At 43.0% G+C, this 18,917-nt stretch overlaps 2 protein-coding genes across 2 annotated transcripts; both read right to left on the bottom strand.

Moving 5' to 3' along the window:
- Positions 1 to 7,737: 7,737 nt before the first annotated feature.
- On the bottom strand, positions 7,738 to 8,709 carry LOC132251879 (olfactory receptor 6F1-like). The gene has a single exon (XM_059731799.1). It carries the CDS (start codon positions 8,707 to 8,709, stop codon positions 7,738 to 7,740), a length of 972 nt encoding a protein of 323 aa, XP_059587782.1.
- Positions 8,710 to 17,697: 8,988 nt separating this feature from the next.
- LOC132251878 (olfactory receptor 6B1-like) lies at positions 17,698 to 18,675 on the bottom strand. Its single transcript, XM_059731798.1, has one exon. The coding sequence runs from the start codon at positions 18,673 to 18,675 to the stop codon at positions 17,698 to 17,700; it is 978 nt and encodes a 325-aa protein (XP_059587781.1).
- Between the last annotated feature and the right edge of the window lie 242 nt (positions 18,676 to 18,917).

Here is an 18,917-nt window from a genome sequence, read left to right as displayed (position 1 = left end):
CCTGTATCTGCTGCTCCTGTACTGGATGCAGCTACTGATGCTCCATTCGTCTTGCTGCCAGAGTTGGAGTCAGAGCTGCTGCAGGGAAGGTGTGCAGTGTTGGGAGATGGGGTGACTTGGGGGCCTGGAGAGGGAGGGACTCTCATAGCCCCGTTCTAGTGCCCCTTCACCCTTAGACATCTCCCCAGGCTCCTGCCCCACTTGCCCACCCCTCCTTATGCTACTGATGAGAATGGTGTCTTTTAAACATGTAAGCTGTAAGAACATCCTTCCTGAAATGAACTGAAGCTACAGCAAGTGCTTTGGAAATTTTGCTCAGAGTTGTTTTGTAATCTAAAAAATAATTTCTCAGTTCTTTCTCAGTTCAATTAATCCCAGATACTGCGAAATGCTGCTCTAGGCTTTTCAATTGCTAGTCTTGGACAATTTAAACTTTAATATCAACTTTAAAAGTTCTTGATTATCTATTCATTTTGCTTTTGTCATTCTGTACTTGCAGATGGAAAACAAATTATGCATCTATTTTCCATATCAGTGAATGGCTGCTAATAATGAATTTCTTATTTTCCACTGACTTAGTGCATAGGTCTTATTTTGCACCTTTTCTAGCAATAAATAAATTAAAAAAAAAATACCGAAGATACATATAGCATTATCTTGATTGTATGGATAGGGAAACGGAGGCAAAGAAAATGAAGTGGCTTACCATAGGTCATAAAACAGGGCCGCAGCACACTTGAAAACAGACTTGAAATTTGCAGATCCTCAGGCTCCAGCTGTATCTACCATGTTAAAAACAGCAACTACAGTAGCAATGATAAATAATCATGCACTTCACAGTACCGGGTGTGTTTATAACATCAGTGCTGACTGCCTCTTAAAGATGAACGATGTCTTGCAGATCTGCAAAATCAGCTACAGAAATCATTCATTTTATCCCATTTCTGACTGATGCTGTGAAGACACAGTTTCTGAAATCTACCCGAGGTTTGTTTGTTTTTTTTCCCCTGGAGGTGCCACGAAAGTTGCTGGCTTTGGCGATAACAGCTGCCAGCCTGGTTCCAAGGGAATCATTAAAACATTCACTTACGTTTATTTTCCTTTGATGTTTATTAATGTTTGAACTGAGCAATCCCTGTGGCAAGCTTTCTGGTGCGTAAAGTTGATTGGAAGACAGGACAGAAACCAGCTGTGACACAGAGATGAAGTTGGAAAAGGTCTCAGGATACCTGGCTCCCCTTTCTGTACCTGGGAGATGAAAATGAAGGAATGAGGAAAGAGGAGGACTGCGTGGACAGGACTCCTGGTTCTTTTCTTAGTACTTATTGAATTCCAATGAGAAGTAAAGGCACGAACTTGAAAGATGTTTCAAATTGTCAAGATGAAAGGAGTCACTTAGCACCAGATTCTATCCCACTTCTTAGACTGAAGTAGATTTAGGCACTTAATGTCATCTCATTCTACCCTGCTTGACTAAGTCCCTGAAAAATCATGAATGTGAAAATGGGACGGTTGATTGCAGTTTGCAATCATGAGATAAATTAGATGAACAGCACTTGAAAAGTTTCTGCCCTGTTACAATCAAAACATCTGGTTAGAATTGAGGGCTCTCTTCCTTCCAAGGAAGGAACAACTGTCTCACTAAACCACGCACACTGGGGTTTACATTCTTCCTTCAGGCCCCACATTAATACTGGGCATTTATACACATACTTTTTTATCCTGCAATGCGCCAGAGATCTGCCGCTTTGGAGCAGACACGATTAATCAAGTCAGCTCCGCACATGAGCTGATGCGAGCTGCACTGCACTGTGTGCAGTTGTATAAGTGGCGAAATGCGCATCAACATGCAGAAAATAGCGGCGGTGCACTTTTGAACTAAAACATCTTCTATGGGCATTCATACTCATACCTTTTTGCCCCACGATGCACTTTTTGCCCCGTGATGCAATTAATTGAGTCTGCTCTGCGCATGAGCTGATGAGGACTGCATTGTGCTATGTGCAGTTGTATAAGTGGCAAAATTCATGTCAGTGCACAGAAAATGGCATTAGTGTGCTTTTGAACTAAAACACCTTAGATTCATAGATTCACACCTTCTATGTGTTTTTGTTCAAAAGCGTGTCACCACCATTTTCTCAGTGCTGACATGCATTTCACCACTTATACAACTGCAAGTGATGCAGCACTGAGTGCTTTTCAAAGTGCCCAGATCTGCAGTACTTGTATGTGTAAAAATGCCCAATCTCCATCTCTTTCCTTTTCATTGGCCAGTTTTAAAAGGAAGGCTATAAGGGAGTTGGGATAATGCCTGACTCATGGAGTGGCAGTTAGAGGATTTTGGTGGGAAGCCATAGAGAGATGCCCAAACCCTTTCCCAGTGAGCAGGGCTAACACCCAGGTCTCCCACTCCCTGGACATGTGTGCTAACTCTTAAGCTATTGGGCTAGAAGATGTGTGTGCCCTATCTATCTATTTTACTTCTGGCACATGTGAAAGCATAGCAATTATTATTACTGGAGAGAGAACCAGAATCCCAAACTCTGTATAACTGTCAAAGACTGAAGTTATATGGGCTACGCATGCATGACTTAGGCACATAAAGCGAAATGGATTTAGTCCTTAAACTTAACACCAAAATAATGGTTCATTACAAAAGTATTCATGCATTAATAGTTTTAAAGAGATTTGAGAATGGTGGAATAGAAATATTAGAAGATGTATGTGACGAATAGGGCTGTGTGAAGCTTCTGGTGGTGATTCGATTCAGAGGAGATTTGGCCTGATTCGGTGGCTGAATCTCCGAATCTGAATTGAATCAGGACCAATTAAAAGGTCTGAATTGATTCAAAGTTCTCTGAATCTTCAGAAAAGATTCAGAGAGCTTTGATGATTTGGGAAGTCCCCAGTGGCTGCAGACTCAGAGCTGGTAAGTACTATAGGCAGGGGAGGAGGGGCTGCGGGCTGGGGAAGTGGACCATGGGGGGACCCCTGACAGCCTCCATCCCCTGCCTGCTCCCCCAGCCCCCCCAAACCTCACCTGCTCCCCCCACCCCCCCGCCCGGCTCCCAGCTTGGTCCGCCCCAGCTCCCAGAGTTTAAAAAAAAGCCCAGGTGCTCACCAGGTGCTGCCAGGTGGGGAGGGTGATCCCCACTGCCACTCACTGCCCCACCCTGCATGGGGGGCTCTGCACAAGCCCCCTGGCCCCTCCCTGCTCCCCCTTTCCCCCCATGGCTGCCCCCCCAACTCTGTCCCTTAAAAAAAAAAAAACTGAGAAAACTCCAGAACTCAAAGGTCCTGCACTGGCCTCAGGGCTTAGGGAGGCTCATGCAGAGCCCCCCCACCTGGTGTGGGGCAGCAGGGGGCAGTGGGGATTTCCCCCCACCCAGCAGGAATGGTAAATCCAGGGTGGGGTTTCATGTTTTTTTTTCTTAAAGGGCTGGAGCTGTGGCATGCAGGGCAGCCGTGGAGGGGACTGGGATGGGGCAGTCAGGGGACTCATTTTAATGCACATTAAGGGCATGCACATGTAGGCATGCACACTTAATGCACATAACTTAGGCTAATTCACATTAAAGCATCACATGTAGCTGCGCCCTCTGGCTCTTAATTTAGAGAGCTTCCTGTATGTTATATTGCATTCGTACGCATAGTGGCAAATCGGTCCAATTCCACTCTTCCACAGAAGACAGAGAACATGCAGGTGGCAAAATATGTGGTCTAACAGGGCATTTATACATATACATTTGTCTGCTCTGACGCGTCAAAGATACAGCATGTTGGATCTGAATTGAATCTGCTCTGCATGTGACTGGACGCCCCCGGCACTGTGTTGCATACGTTTGTATAAACAGTAGGGGTGTGTGAAACGAGCTGTATTCAGCCTGAACTGGGGACAATGATTCAATTTGTTGTTTCAGATCACTGTCCTCGATTCAATTCGGCCGAATCTGAATCTGAACATTCGATGCTGATTTGGAGAATCAGCGATTTGGACATAGACACAGCTTTAAAGGTGTTTTCTACATACCTTGAGGTGTGGCTCGTGAACGCTGAGATGCTGGGGCAGATGGAGCAAATGGCGGTGGTGAGCTTTTGAACTAAAATGCCTTTAGTGTGTTTTAGTTCAAGAGAATGCCACTGCCATTTTCTCAGCACTAATGCACATTTTGCCATTTATACAAATGTATGTGCTGCACCGCTGGGCACTTTTAAAAGCACCTGGTGATCTGGCTCAAGCATGTGTACATATGCCCACAGGGATAGTAGAAAAATGGTTGTATTTTTGCCACTCACCATCTGGCTACAAAGTCTAATTGCTGACTTATCTTGGGATGAGTAAGAGAAAAATCAGATGCATTAGCTCCAGGGAAGTTACTTCTGATTTACACTGTAGCTAATGAGAGGGAATTAAAAACTCTAGACTCCAGTGTGATTTTTTTCCCCTGGTTTTCATGACCTGAATGTGAGGAGAATCAGATCCATTGACTCTAACACTGTTACTCCTGATTTTTATCATGATGAATGACAGATGATTGAAATACTGGCAAATGTTACAGTACTCGCATTACAAAGTATAACTGTTCCCATAATGCAAATGCACTAACACCCTTACAGTTGAGTGTCATTTGGTACAAGTGAAGAATATTGATTTTATAACTGTTTGGACCATTTTTCACTTACTATGCATGAATGGAAATGGCAAGAGCTTTCAGTAAAAGGTAAATTTAAGTTGCACAGCATAAAGGTATGTTGATGGCTAGAAGTGAAGGCTTGATTTGAGGACTATATATGTTGCCTCCACTTATGCAAACATTTCTTACATGGCTAGGACAACTTCATCACTACAGACCAGTTAGTCATGAAGATGGTTGGGAATTTTCCATATTTCCAAGTAGCAACAATAGTTGGGGTTTTTTTATTACATTGAAAATCATGGTAAGAACATTTTCAAGTTGGTGTTTGGTTTCACTTTAAGAAAATTAAAACAAAATACTTCACTTAGTATTGAACCAAACTGTAGTTTCAGTGGCATCTATGGCAACCTGAGTTACCTGAGGCAAAGAGACCACCTTGTTTCAGCAATGTGTCCCAGACAAGATGGGCTGCAGTACACTTTGCCCATGCCCTGTGTGCCCATATCCACAGACACACTCAGTGGCGAGGGCACACATAAGCATACCTTTCAGGCCACCTGCCAGTCCTTTCTGGTTAGTGGATTTGGGAGCAGCTTCATCAGCATACTCCCAGATTTACAATGTGCCATGTGGGTGGGACGTGTTTGAGCCATTTTGTCCTGGACGTGCCACCACTATGGTATAAATAAACCCTCTGCATTTGAATCCCCACTCAGCAAAAGAGGAATATGGAAGTGTTACAGACTTGCATCCAGTCCCATGTACTTGCAGACAATAATTGGTCCAAAAGTGCCCAGAAGAATATTTAATCTGACCCCTAGTTCTTAGTAGTCTAAAACCACAGCTGTTAAGAGGTCCTGTGGAAGCAGAACTTCGACAAATTAAGGAAAAACCTATTATTAGTCAAGTCCAAGAGGACTAAGTGAAGCCATACGTTGGTAATAGTTTTCCAGAAAGGAATAGCTACAGTACCCTGATGATTTGTTTTGCTTTTAGATTAAGGGCAAAAATCCTAATTGTTTAGTGCTTTACAATCCCTTTGAAATAATAGTTTTTTCTGTCTTAATTTAGCATGGTAACATGTATGCTGGATCGAGAAGAAATGAGGAGTTCAGAGTTGTTTTGGGATTCATTGGGACCAATGGACTAAATGACAAACTTGTTTGTACCCACTGTAGACCTATCAGCCAGTGGTAAATTAGATTATTTAACTTCCTGTCATCTGTAGCCTACTAATTTAATGTTTATATGCTTAAATCTTTGATTGAATTTTTCTATGAAGTTGTTAAATGTAGCTGGCCATTTTCAGCAATCCCTCTCTTCTCGATTCCTTGACCATCAGGAGAAACAGAGGAGGTTGTAACATATCACACATCACTCTAAATAAAATTAAAATTAAAATTAAAGAGGAAAATACCCACTCTCAAGACAGTCACAATATATAAAGTAGGGGAGACAAGGGTCCCATCAACTCCTTGGTCACTGCAGTATTTGCTAATTTGCTAGGGTAAAATATGTTCAGCTGTTCCGAGGACTGGGACAATACCTGGCACCACAGAGGAGGACAAATACCTCAGTGCTCCTTGTGAATGTGATCTTAAGAAATTATTCTGGACCAACTGTGCAGAAACTGGTTTGACCCAGGAAAAGATCCACCAGCCAGATGCCAAGAAGGTTTCTAAGTATCAGTGGGAGCACCAACATCCCTAACCAAACTCTCCCCTGTATCCATTATCAATGTGATTCAGGAGGAAGGCAGCAGGAGGAGGGATGGGAGGGGCTGGGGAGAAGAGAAAAGAAAAGACATTAAAATAATCGAAATGAAACAAAATAAAATGCAACCTTTTTGGCACTTACATACCCAGGGGAATTCTGTTCCTGGATACATAGCCTTATGCACATGGATGACTATGTGCAACTACATAGTCCCATTAAATTAATTACATGCACTTAGCAGCCATCACATATACACATACTATCCGTAAACTAGTTCACAGAGCCACACAACCCAGGCCTCTTTTTTACCTTCTGGCCCCACACATCTCCCATCTATCTTGCTCTGACATCTGTCAGCTTCAAAAGGAGTACCAGAGAATGAATGTGATCATGACTAACCACTCATGGTTTGTGTAGTGTCCTAGGAAGCAAGAGGTGCAGTTTCAACTCTACTCAGGTTAGGTAGCTCAAATACTACATCCTTCAACTTTCTAGGTGATTGTCCCAATCACTTGGTGACTCAGAGTAGAAGATTAGTGGCCCTGAACAGTTTGCCATGGTGTGTGGACAGCAGTAGTCCTTCACACATGCACCGGATCACGATTCCCTGTGCTGCCTAAATTCCAGAAATGACAGTTTAGATGACCAGTATTTTTTTAACCAACTGCATGGTTAAAAGAAAGTTAAACAAGCTTTTGAATGCAAAAATTCTTTATCTGGTCAAAGGAGCAAAAAATACAGAATGTTGCTCTTCGTGACATATTGCGATTGATGCAAAATGCTGATTCGTTCAAAACAAAACTTTGCATTGTAACATACCATTTTAAGTGAAACATTTAATCAGGAAAAGGTTCTTAGGTCCAGGATGGAATTTCTAGATAGGGAAACACAGGATATTCAGTCTCAGAAATGTCAGTAACCGAAGGGCTTGGTTCATTCCCCTGTAATGTAAGTAATATATTAACTAAATTGGAATTTTAGATATTCATTAATAACAAAAATGCTTCATTAACCAAACACATATTTTGTGTATAAGTATTTAAACTATAAAACAAAGTATTATAATAAGAGAGAATGGACTGTCCCAGTAAAAACCCAGACAGCTATTATAGTGATGAGTTTATGGAACAGACAGGGAAAGAGAGTTTCTGTAAGACAGTAAGTTATTTATTTATGGAGATGAAGTATACATTCCTATATTACTACAAATCCTATAAAAACAGGAGTATTAGCTAGATTTATTATTAGGATCATCTTTTCTCACTTTCTGAACATGAGAGAGAGAGAGATGCAAAATGAACTGAGTTGAAAGGAAAAATATACTTACTGAAAAATGGCTTTAGTATCAGCCAGTCACCCACTCCTCACTGTACTGCATTTCTCTTCAACTTAAAGGCAAGACCCTGCTAAAAAATGATCCCAGTAGTGCATGCCTGCCTTTCACTGCTCTTCTGAGGGCCTCTTTGACCTCCTTGTTCCTTAGGCAGTATATGACGGGGTTTAGCATTGGGGTCACCACTGTGTAGAATACGGACAACACCTTGCTGAAGTCTGCAGAGTCAAGGGAGGCTGGGCGCGCATACATGAATATCAGGGTACCAAAGAAGACGGACACCACAACCAGGTGGGAGCCACAAGTAGAGAAGGCCTTCTGGCGCCCTGTGGCCGAAGGCATCTTCAGAATGGTGACAATGATAAGGGCATAGGAAACCACGACTGGGACAATGGAGCTCACAAGGACACTAGTGGCCACAACAAAGTCAACTGTTTCAGCCTCATGTGGGTCCACACAGGAGAGTTTCAATAAAGGTGACACATCACAGAAGAAGTGGTTAATCTCATTGGGCCCGCAGAAAGACAGTTTACACAGTGAGATTAGAGGTGGAATAATGACCAGAAAGGAACCTACCCAAGAGCACAGAGCCAGTCGAAAGCAAACCCTATTGTCCATAAGTGTTGGATACTGCAGTGGGTGGCAGATGGCTAAATAGCGATCACATGCCATGATAGCCAAGATAAAGCACTCAGCAGTCGCCAAGGACATGAAGAAGTACAGCTGTGTAATGCATCCTGTGTAGGTGATAGACCTGTCATTTCCCAGGAAGACCTTCAGCATCTTGGGGATGATATTGGAGGTGTACCAGATTTCCAGGAAGGAGAAATTACTGAGGTAGAAGTACATGGGGGTGTGGAGGCGTGAGTCTACACGTACTAGCAAGATGATGAGAGTATGTCCAGCCAGGGTCAGGAGATAGATGGTCAGGACAACAAAGAATAACAAAAGATGCAGTTTCTGAAGACTGGGAAAGCCCAGGATGATGAAATAAGTAGCCATTGTCCTGTTCCCTGTTTCCATTGCTATATCATGTCCGCTCTGTGTTATGGACATAGGGAAGGCAACAAAAAAAATTAGGATTAAAATAACCACAGGATACATGAAAATCTCAAGCATTTAGAAACAGGAGCGAGAGAGAGAGAAAGATTGAAAGACTCCCCACATTAAAACTGACAACACATGGACACTGAGAGGTAAAATTATTTGTTAGAAGACATAGTATATTAGTGGCACAGAAAATAAATACCATTGCAATTCCTAATTTTCTATATAGACATAATCAGAAATTTTCCCTTAAGTTGAAAGGGATCTGTCTTTCATTAGTATTTGTCTGGATTCATCTTACAAGTAAGAGCCCCTCACCACCCACCAAAAGCACTTTAACTAAATGGTATAAAGTCAGCACTTACCCTTTCTCCCATTTTTTAAAGAGTAGAGATTTTGCTGAAGTATTTTCTGTCTTCCACAGATACACTTTAAATAATGAGATCAGCAGAAAGAATGTCAACACCAAGAAACACAGTGTGATAATTAATAAATCTGAGAGGTTAAAGAAAAGTCATGCGTCCTCTTTAAGATGAATTTCAGAAGTGCCAGAGGAAAAGGTTTAAGAGTTGAGCAATGACATTTAAAATCTCAGTATAAGTAGAGTATGAAGGATTGAATTTCTCTTAACATCCTCATGAACATCTGGTTTCTATAGAAGTATTGACTTCTCATCAGTTGATCTCCCTAAGAATCAATGATCACTAAAACCAGTAGCATTTACACTGGGAGTTCACAGCTTCAAGGTGGTGTCTGAGAGCAATGCTTAACCATTGGTCTAGTAGTTTGAACATCTAAATGTGGGAGGAACAGGTTCAAAAGCCCTCTGGGTAATGGTGTCCTTGGAACTGGGTTTCCTCCTTCTATGCAAGTGTCCAAAGCACTGTGTTATTGGGCTACAGGGTGCAACGTTCCTCTGCCAGCGTATTTCTAACCGATACAACTGCAGGGTGATTCTCTTTGACCACAAGGAAAAGTCGAGTCCCAAACTGTTCCCAAGTGTCAAGAACTGCAGTTAAGCACCCAAATGCTTGTTATATAGGCACATGAAAAGGAATTAGATTCATTCCTGTAGTTTTATAGGTCTTTAGCAGACCAAAATGCACTGGTGGCCTAAGTGGACAGTACCCATGTCCCTGAACCACATTGCTGGGACTGGCAAAAGAATTTGCCAGTAACCATTTGTGTGAGTGAAAATTGATATATAGCAGGCCTCCCACAATCTTTTGATCATCTCATCTATCAAGGGCCTGGGATATGCACGAACCTTGGATGGTGTACTTTATTTTTTAGAAATCCAGACACAACCTAACAGTGTAGTCATGTTTTGGGAATAGTACAATTGGGCTACACCAGGGGGAAACTTTTTGGAGCAGGAAACCACTGCCAAGACATTCCTGCCTGGTCCACATTACCTGCAGTCACCACCACCTTGAATCAGAGAATGAGAGAGAGAAGCAGGGCTGCATGAGACCTTTAGAGGTCACCTAGTCCAAACCCCTGCCTAAGGCAGGATCATCCCTTGTCCAAACCACCCTATGATCTAAACGCTTCACAAAATTACCATTAACCTTGACACACCTTAAAACATAACACCTTAACCTGCTACAGGTGAAGCAGGGGAACCAAAGCAGCCAATATCCTGCTTGGATAAGAGATTGCTAATATATGCTCAAGAGATCCTAGCTGGAAGGCCTTGTCCTCTGCTCCAGAGGAAGGTAAAACCACATAATGTTTTCAGGCTCCCCATTGACTTCATGAAGAGAGGGAAGGTTCATGTTCTACATCACCTCTTTCTCAACTGGCTGCAGGACATCTAGGCTATCAATAATGGTTCAGCCATGTGACCACCAAATTGTTTGGCAAGGTCCATTAGACAAAGATACTCTGGTTCTCTAGCCTGGTGCCTATAATGATCAGGAGGTCCTTTGCCTATAGCACTCCTGGTATCATGCTAGAGAGGGTAATCATCCCTCCCCCACCGCCCTGCCCCGCCTTACTTCTTTTGGGGCCCAGCTTCTCCTCTGCTTGCATGGCTCAGAAATGCCTACACTTGTAGTCCATTGAAGATGTTCTTCAACTAGCCGCTGTGGAGCTTTTGGATAACCATGGAGTTCTTCTGTGCATTTCCCAAGACAAAGTAGAGGGCAGTGGGGTGTACCCAGGTGCTACTATGTGGTACTCCTATTAATTTTGGCCTGTGTGCTGCAAAACATCACAAATACCAACTATAATATCTTTCCAAAGATAAATAGGGCAGAGGTGGCATTGAGGCTTAAAGCTGGTACCATGCATCAGAGACTGGGTCCCAGGAGCACAAAAAGTGTTAGTATGCTTTTTTGGGAGATGCCCAGGAAAACTTCTTCCAGCATCTTGGGCTACTGGGCTGGAAGAGAGCACCATTAATTAAACAACAATCCCTACATGAAACAAGCCCTTTACTTGTTGGTTAACCAAAGGTTAAAAGCAGATTTTGCATTTGTCATTGATGATTGATTGTATCACGATGTGTCCTGCAAAGGGACAGGAAAGAGGCATTGGAAGCAGGGGGTGGGAGGCAGCTGCCATCAATGCTACCATCAGCAGCTCTGCCTGACAGTCCACACAGCTGGTCCCTACAGCCCCTGGATGGACTGTAGCAGAGGCGGTCCTGGGAATTCCCCCATCCAAGGTTAGCTGTGGACAGCAGTGGCAGTGGTCAGGACCCCTCTTCCTTACCTGTCCTTCTTTGGTTGCTAGTGGGCCCAAGCGGGCATTGGTGGGGAAATTTTGGGATCAGAGGAGGCAGCAACCCTGCAACTCCCCACCACCCACTCCTCTTCCCCTCCCACCCCTTCCCTTTTATGCCTTCCCTATTCCTCCCTCCCCCTGGATATCCTACTCCTTTCAAATGTTTTCCCGCCCTCCCAGCTTTCCCCAATCTCACCAACCTAGCATACAACTGTTCCCAGCTCTCAGTCCAGGGCTACTAAATCCTGGATGATAACTACTCCACATGGGAACAGTGCCTCCATGGGATACTGAAGGACCGCTTATTGGTGATTTGATCTCAAAAGTTACTCAGAAGTTCATGAAAACCCCATGAAAAACTTGGGTAGCCAAGCTAAAAGATAATCCTCATCAGAAATGGATTTAATACAAGACATCTGAAGGACACTTAGCATTTGTTAATGAGCCTTAGTGTGTGACCATTGAAGGTTTAAGTGCTCTTTATAGGATTTATTTTGAATGTGTTATTTTACCTGTGTTGTCATCTGAGATAAATACAGCTAGATAAGGATTTTTTTTTTAATTATCAAATCAGGCTGATTATTGTGAATGTTTCTAATGATGTTAATGAGCTTAAATTGATCTGTTTCTGTATTGAGGGGGAAAAATAACCAGCTGTATAGCTGACCTTCCAAAACACCTTCTGCAGGGTTTCACAGATCATCCCCTATATCAGAACTGCTCCAGGAAACTGTACTAAATACATGGATTAGTGATGGCAGACACTATGTCCTAGCACACTGCCTGGAAGGTGCTTGGTTTGATAAGGAACATGGGGTTCATTTTTCTACTTGTACATAAATTAGGAAATTACTGGGACTGGTTACCCAGAGAGGTTATGGAATCTCCATTCTTGGAGATTTTAAAGATCTGACTAGACAAAGCTTTAGTTAGATCGATCTAGTTGGGGATGGCCCTGCTGTGAGCAGGGTTTCATAGATTTCATAGACATTAGGGCTGGAAGGGACCTCGGAAGATCATCCAGTCCAGCCCCCTGCCCGAAGGCAGGAAGTCAGCTGAGGTCATAGGATCCCAACAAAATAAGCATCCAATTTTTTTCTTGAAGGTGTTCAATGTAGGTGCTTGAAGCACCTCTGATGGCAGGCTATTCCAGACCTTGGGGGCTTGGACAGTAAAGAAATTCTTCCTTATGTCCAGCCTGAAACAGTCTTGCAGTAGTTTATAACCGTTCAACCTCATCATCCCTTGGGGCGCTCTAGTGAACAAACGTTCCCCCAGATCCTGGTGGTCACCCCTGATAAACTTATAGGTGGCCACCAGATCACCCCTGAGCCTGCGCTTTTCCAGGCTAAGGAGTCCCATAGCTCTCAGCCTGTTGTTGTAAGGTCTGCTTCCCTGACCTCTGATCATGCGCGTGGCTCTTCTCTGCACTCTCTCAAGCTTTTCCACACCCTTTTTGAATTGTGGAGTCCAAAACTGGATGCAGTACTCCAGCTGCGGCCTCACCAAGGCTGAGTACAAGGGGAGAATGACGTCCCGGGATTTGCTTGAGAAGCATCTATGGATGCAAGCCAGCATTTTGGTCGCTTTACTAGCCGCAGCATCACATTGAAGGCTCATGTTCATCTTGTGGTCAGTCCTGTCCCCCAAGTCCCTTTCATCCATAGTGCTAGCCAGGGTAGCATTGCTGAGCCTATAAGGATGCTACAGGTTTTTCCTCCCAGGGTGGAGAACCTTGCATTTATCAGTGTTAAACACTGTCAGGTTCTCGTCCGCCCTTTTGCTGAGCCTGTCAAGGTCAGCCTGGATCATCCTCCTGTCTTCAGGTGTGGATGCTATGCCCCAAAGTTTCATGTCATTGGTGAACTTGGCTAGTCTGCTTCTGGGTGTTGGATTAGATTAGCTTCTGAGGTCTCTCCTAAGCCTCATTATGTTTCGTTGTATGATTCTAAATTCTGGAATAGTATAGTTGTTTCATTGAGTTAATTTAACCACTTAACGTCCAAAAAGAAAACACCTGTGTTCCTCCTTTATTGTGCTATTGGTAAGCTATATAATATGAGGTTGACATCTTCCACTGAGAAATTGATTGAGACATAAAGTACAAATAGTAGGCCTGTGCGAAGTGACAAGTATTTGCTTCAGATTCAGATTCAGCCTATTTGTGCGGGCAGTGATTTGATTCAGTGATTAGAATCACTGTCCCAAATCGATTCAGCCAAATCAGATTTGGAGATTCGCCACTGCCAAATTGGCCCCATACCCTGCCCCCTCTCCAATCCCCATCAATGGCTGCCCCCCACCCCAGCTCCTGGCCCTTTGAAAAAAAAAAGCCTTGCAATCACCAGCTGCTACCACGTTGGGGGGTGATCCCTGCTGCCCCCACTGGCCCATGCTGCATGCAGGGCTCTGCCACAAGCCCCCAGAAGCCCCAGTGACTGCTGCAGCAGCCAGTGATTGCGGGACTTTTTTTTTTTTTAAGATCCAAGAGGTGGGACAGCCATGGGGGGCAGGCTTGGAGAGTGGGCAGGGGCTGGGGGGCTCATGGATGAGCCCCCCACACAACATGGGGAAGTGCGGGGAAGTGGGGATTGCCACCCATCTGGCAGAAGCCAGTAAGTAGGGGCTGTTTTTTAAAGAGCTGGGGCCAGGTGGGGCAGCCATGGGTGGGGAGGGGGCATGGAGGGCTGGGAAAGTGGGCCAGGGTTGGGGTTGTAAGCACTCCTGGGGGCTGGCAGGGGATGCGGCCTGGCGGGGGTCCTCCCATGGTCCTGTCCTACCTCCACCAGCCCCACTCCCCCACCCCCTACTTACCGGCATGGAGTCTGGGTCCAGCTCTCTGTGGCAGTGAGCTGGGACTGCCCAAATCTCCAAAGCTTTCTGAATCTTTTCCGAATTAATTCAGAGAGCTTTGAATTGATTTAGACCTTTTCACTGCTCTCCTGATTCGAGTTGGATTCGGAGATTCATTCTCTGAATCTGACTGAATCTCCTCTGAATTGAATCAGCACCTGAAGCTTCTCACTGCACAGCCCTAATGAACAGACACTGTATACTAACCTATGTGATTACTTCACGTGTTTTGGGGGATGCCAAAATTAGGACTGGGAAGGAACAATCCAACCTGAATAAGGTCTTGAAGGTTTAGCAGAGTCCACGTTATACAAAATGATGTAAGATTTGTTGCTAATACTGGCAACACAAGACACGGTGTTAATACTGGCCATGTTTACACAGGACGCTAACTGCGTAGTAGCCCATGACTACCGTGCAGGAGTGTCGCATGGCAGGAAGTGACAAAATGCTACTGTGCAGTAGTCATGAGCTACTGAGCAGTCAGCATCATTAAAGAGCCATTCCTTGGCATGACCGTGCAATAAGTCTGGTAACTGCAGTCATTTACCACTTGTTTATACAATTACTAAATGACTGCACAGTAACAACTGCACAGTCAGCATCTTGTGTAGACATAGCCTCTGGCTCTTAATTAAGAGAGCGTCATGTACCGTATATTACATTCATATGCAGAGCAGCAAATTGGATCAATTCCAGTCTTCTACAGAAGACAGAGAAGATGCAGGTGGTAAAATGTGTGGTCTAACAGAGATATGAGAAGAACAGTTATATTTTTGCCACTTACTATCTGGCTGCAAAGTGTAATCCTGACTTCTCACTCATCCTAGGATAACACAATCAGATGCATTAGCTCCAGTCAAGTTACTTCTCATTTATACTATGGTTAATGAATGAGGATTCACGACCCAAGACTCCAATGTGATTTTTTTTTCCTGGTGTATAGTAGCTGAATGTGAAGAGAATCAAATCTATTGACTCTACGAATTTTTACCTGATTTTCACCTTGATGAATGAGAGATATTTCAAGTACTATAAAATGTTACAGTACTCACATTCCAAGGTATGGTTGTTCCTTAAAATGGAAATGCATTGACACCATTAAAGCTGAGTGTGATTTGGCACAAGTGAATAACATTGATTTCATAGCTTTTTGGTCCATTTTATATTCACTATGCATGAATATGAATAGCGAGAGGGTGCAAAACAATGGTGAATTGAAGCCACACAGCATAAAGGTGGGTTGATGGAGTAAACATATCAGTCAATGGGAAATTAGATTACTGAACTTCCTGTCATCTCTAGCCTACTAATTGAATGTTTGTCTGCTTAAATCTATAATTGTATTTTTTCTATGAAGTGGTTAAATTTAACTGGCTGTTTTGAGCTCTCCCTCTCTCCTTGATTTTCAAGGAGAAAGGGAGGAGGTTGTAATAGATCACAAATCATTGTTACAAAGCACTTTATAATTAACCTTCCCCAAAACAAACAAACAAACAAACAAACAAAACCAAACCAAACACTCCCACAATTGTTACCATATTAACATATATAAAGTAGGTGAGACCAAGGGCCCTTGGTCACTGCACTATTTGCTAATTTGCTAGGGCAAAAGATGCTCAGATGTTCCTAGGACTGGGACAATACCTGGCACCACAGAGGAGGACAAAAACCTCAGTGCTCCCTGTCATTGTGATCTTAAAATATTATTCCAGACTAACTGGATAAATTGGTTTGAGTAAAGGGAAGACCCACCAGCTGGATGCCAAGAAGGTTTCTAAGTATCAGGGGGAGCACCAGCATCCCTAACAAAACTTCCCTTTGTCTCTGTTGCCAGTGTTCGGTGATTCAGATGGAGGAAGATAGCAGGGGGAGCGATGTGGGGAAAAGAAAAGAAAATAAACCTTTTTTGGTACTTACATACCCAGGGGAATTCTGTTCCTGAATATACAGCCTTGTGCACATGGATGACTATTTGCAGTTACATAGTCCCATTGAATTAATCACATACACTAGCAGCCATAACACATACACACACTTTCTGTATGCTAACCCACTGAGCCACGCAACCCAGCCCTCTTCTCTGCCTTCTGTCCTCACACATCTCCCATCTATCTTGCTCTCGTGTGTCTCAGCATCGTGCTAGGAAGTAAGAGGTGCAGGGTTCAACTCCCCACAGGTAAATGTAGCCGAAAAACAGCATCCTTCCACTTCCTAGGTGATTGTCTCAGCCACTTAGCTACTTGGGGTAAAAGATAGGAGGCACTCCACACTTTGCCATGGTGTGTGGGATGGCAGTAGGCATTCGTACATAAACAGAACCAGAATTCCCTGTGGGACCTAAATTCCAGAAATGGCTGCTTAGATGACCAGGATTTTTTCAATCTACTGCATGGTTAAAAGAAACTTTAAAAAAAGCTTTTGAATGCAATAATTCTTTATCTGGCCAGAGGAGCAGAAAAAAACAGAACATCCCCCTTTATCACATTTTGTGATAGATGCAAAATGCTTATTCTTTTCATGATTTCATTGTTCATGAAAACTTTTCATTGTAACATACCACTGCTAATGAAACATTTAAGCAGGGAATGGTTCTTATGTCCAGGATGGAATCTGTAAATAGGGAAACAGGATATTCAGTCTCAGAAATGTTAGTTATCTACTGGTTTGGTTCATTCTCATGTAATGTAGGTTATACACATTCACATTTGTGTTTTGAAAGATGATGAGCAAGATCATTAATCTATATTTCCTACATCACAGATGAATATCATATCTCTCATTTGTTGGTTATTTTATAGTGATGCTCTTTTCTCCATGTTTTCTGGGTAAAAAATCAGATTAATCCCTGTGTTGTATAGGAAACTGTTTTGAAGTCCCCCAAAATATTTCAAAGTTCTGTTCATCAATCTTTTAGAAATGAAAGAGGTATAATAACCAAATTGCAGTTATAGTTATTTATTTGTTATATAAATACTATAGATCAAACCACATCCTTTTATGTATAAGCATTCAAACAATAAAACAAAGTATTATAATAAAATCAAATGGACTGTTCCAATGAAAACCCAGGCAGCTATTATAGTGATGAGTATATGGACCAGACCAGACAGGGAAGGAAGTTACTGTAAGACAGTAAGTTATTTATTTATAGAGATGAATTATACATTCCTATATGGAGCAGCAGACATGTGAATTATTATAAAGACTGTAACAATGAATATTAGCTAAATATATTATTAGGATTATATTTTCTGGCTTCCTGCATATGAGACAGAGATGGAAAATGAACTGAGTTGAAAGGAAAAAAAATATATTTACTTACTGAAACATGGCTTTAGCATCAGTCACTCACCCCCTCCTTGCTTACTGCATTTCTCTTCAACTTAATGGCAAGACCCTGCTAAAAAATGATCCCAGTAGTGCATGACTGCATTTCACGGCTCTTCTAAGGGCCTCTTTGACCTCCTTGTTCCTTAGGCAGTATATGACGGGGTTTAGCATTGGGGTCACCACAGTGTAGAATACGGACAACACCTTGCTGAAGTCTGCAGAGTCAAGGGAGGCTGGGCGTGCATACATGTATATCAGGGTACCAAAGAAGACGGACACCACAACCAGGTGGGAGCCACAAGTAGAGAAGGCTTTCTGGCGCCCTGTGGCTGAGGGCATCTTCAGAATGGTGACAATGATAAGGGCATAGGAAACCACGACTGGGACAATGGAGCTCACAAGGACACTAGTGGCCACAACAAAGTCAACTGTTTCAGCCTCATGTGGGTCCACACAGGAGAGTTTCAATAAAGGTGACACATCACAAAAGAAGTGGTTAATCTCATTGGGCCCGCAGAAAGACAGTTTACACAGTGAGATTAGAGGTGGAATAATGACCAGAAAGGAACCTACCCAAGAACATAGAGCCAGTCGAAGGCAAACCCTATTGTTCATGAGTGTTGGATACTGCAGTGGGTGGCAGATGGCTAAATAGCGGTCACATGCCATGATAGCCAAGATAAAGCACTCAGCAGTCACCAAGGACATGAAGAAGTACAGCTGTGTAATGCATCCTGTGTAGGTGATAGACCTGTCATTTCCCAGGAAGACTTTCAGCATCTTGGGGATGATATTGGAGGTGTACCAGATTTCCAGGAAGGAGAAATTGCTGAGGTAGAAGTACATGGGGGTGTGGAGGCATGAGTCTATGTGTACTAATATGATGATGAGAATATGTCCAGCCAGGGTCAGGAGATAGATGGTCAGGACAACAAAGAAAAACAAAAGTTGCAGTTTTTGAAGACTGGGAAAGCCCAGGATGATGAAATAAGTAGCCACTGTCGCGTTCTCTGTTTCCATTGCCATATAATGTTTGCTCTGTTGTTATAGACATAGGGAAGACAACAAAAAAATATTAGGATTAAAATAACCATGTGATACATTAAAATGTCAAGAATTTTAGAAATGCGAGAGGGAGAGGGAGAGATTAAAACTGAACACACAGGGACATGGAGAGGTCAAATTATTCATTCCAAGACATATAGTATATTAGTGACACAGAAAAGAATAAATACCATTCCTACTCCTAATTTCCTATATAGAAATGA

The sequence above is a fragment of the Alligator mississippiensis genome, chromosome 7 (genome assembly GCF_030867095.1).
Source record: "Alligator mississippiensis isolate rAllMis1 chromosome 7, rAllMis1, whole genome shotgun sequence".
NCBI lineage: Eukaryota > Metazoa > Chordata > Crocodylia > Alligatoridae > Alligator > Alligator mississippiensis.
The sequence above is the reverse complement of the archived record's forward strand: the minus strand, read 5'-3'. Positions and strand labels throughout refer to the sequence as shown.

Excerpts from the sequence above, each read along its gene's own strand:
- LOC132251879 (XM_059731799.1), bottom strand. The coding sequence starts at position 8,709 with ATGGAAACAGGGAACAGGACAATGGCTACTTATTTCATCATCCTGGGC.
- LOC132251878 (XM_059731798.1), bottom strand. The coding sequence starts at position 18,675 with ATGGCAATGGAAACAGAGAACGCGACAGTGGCTACTTATTTCATCATC.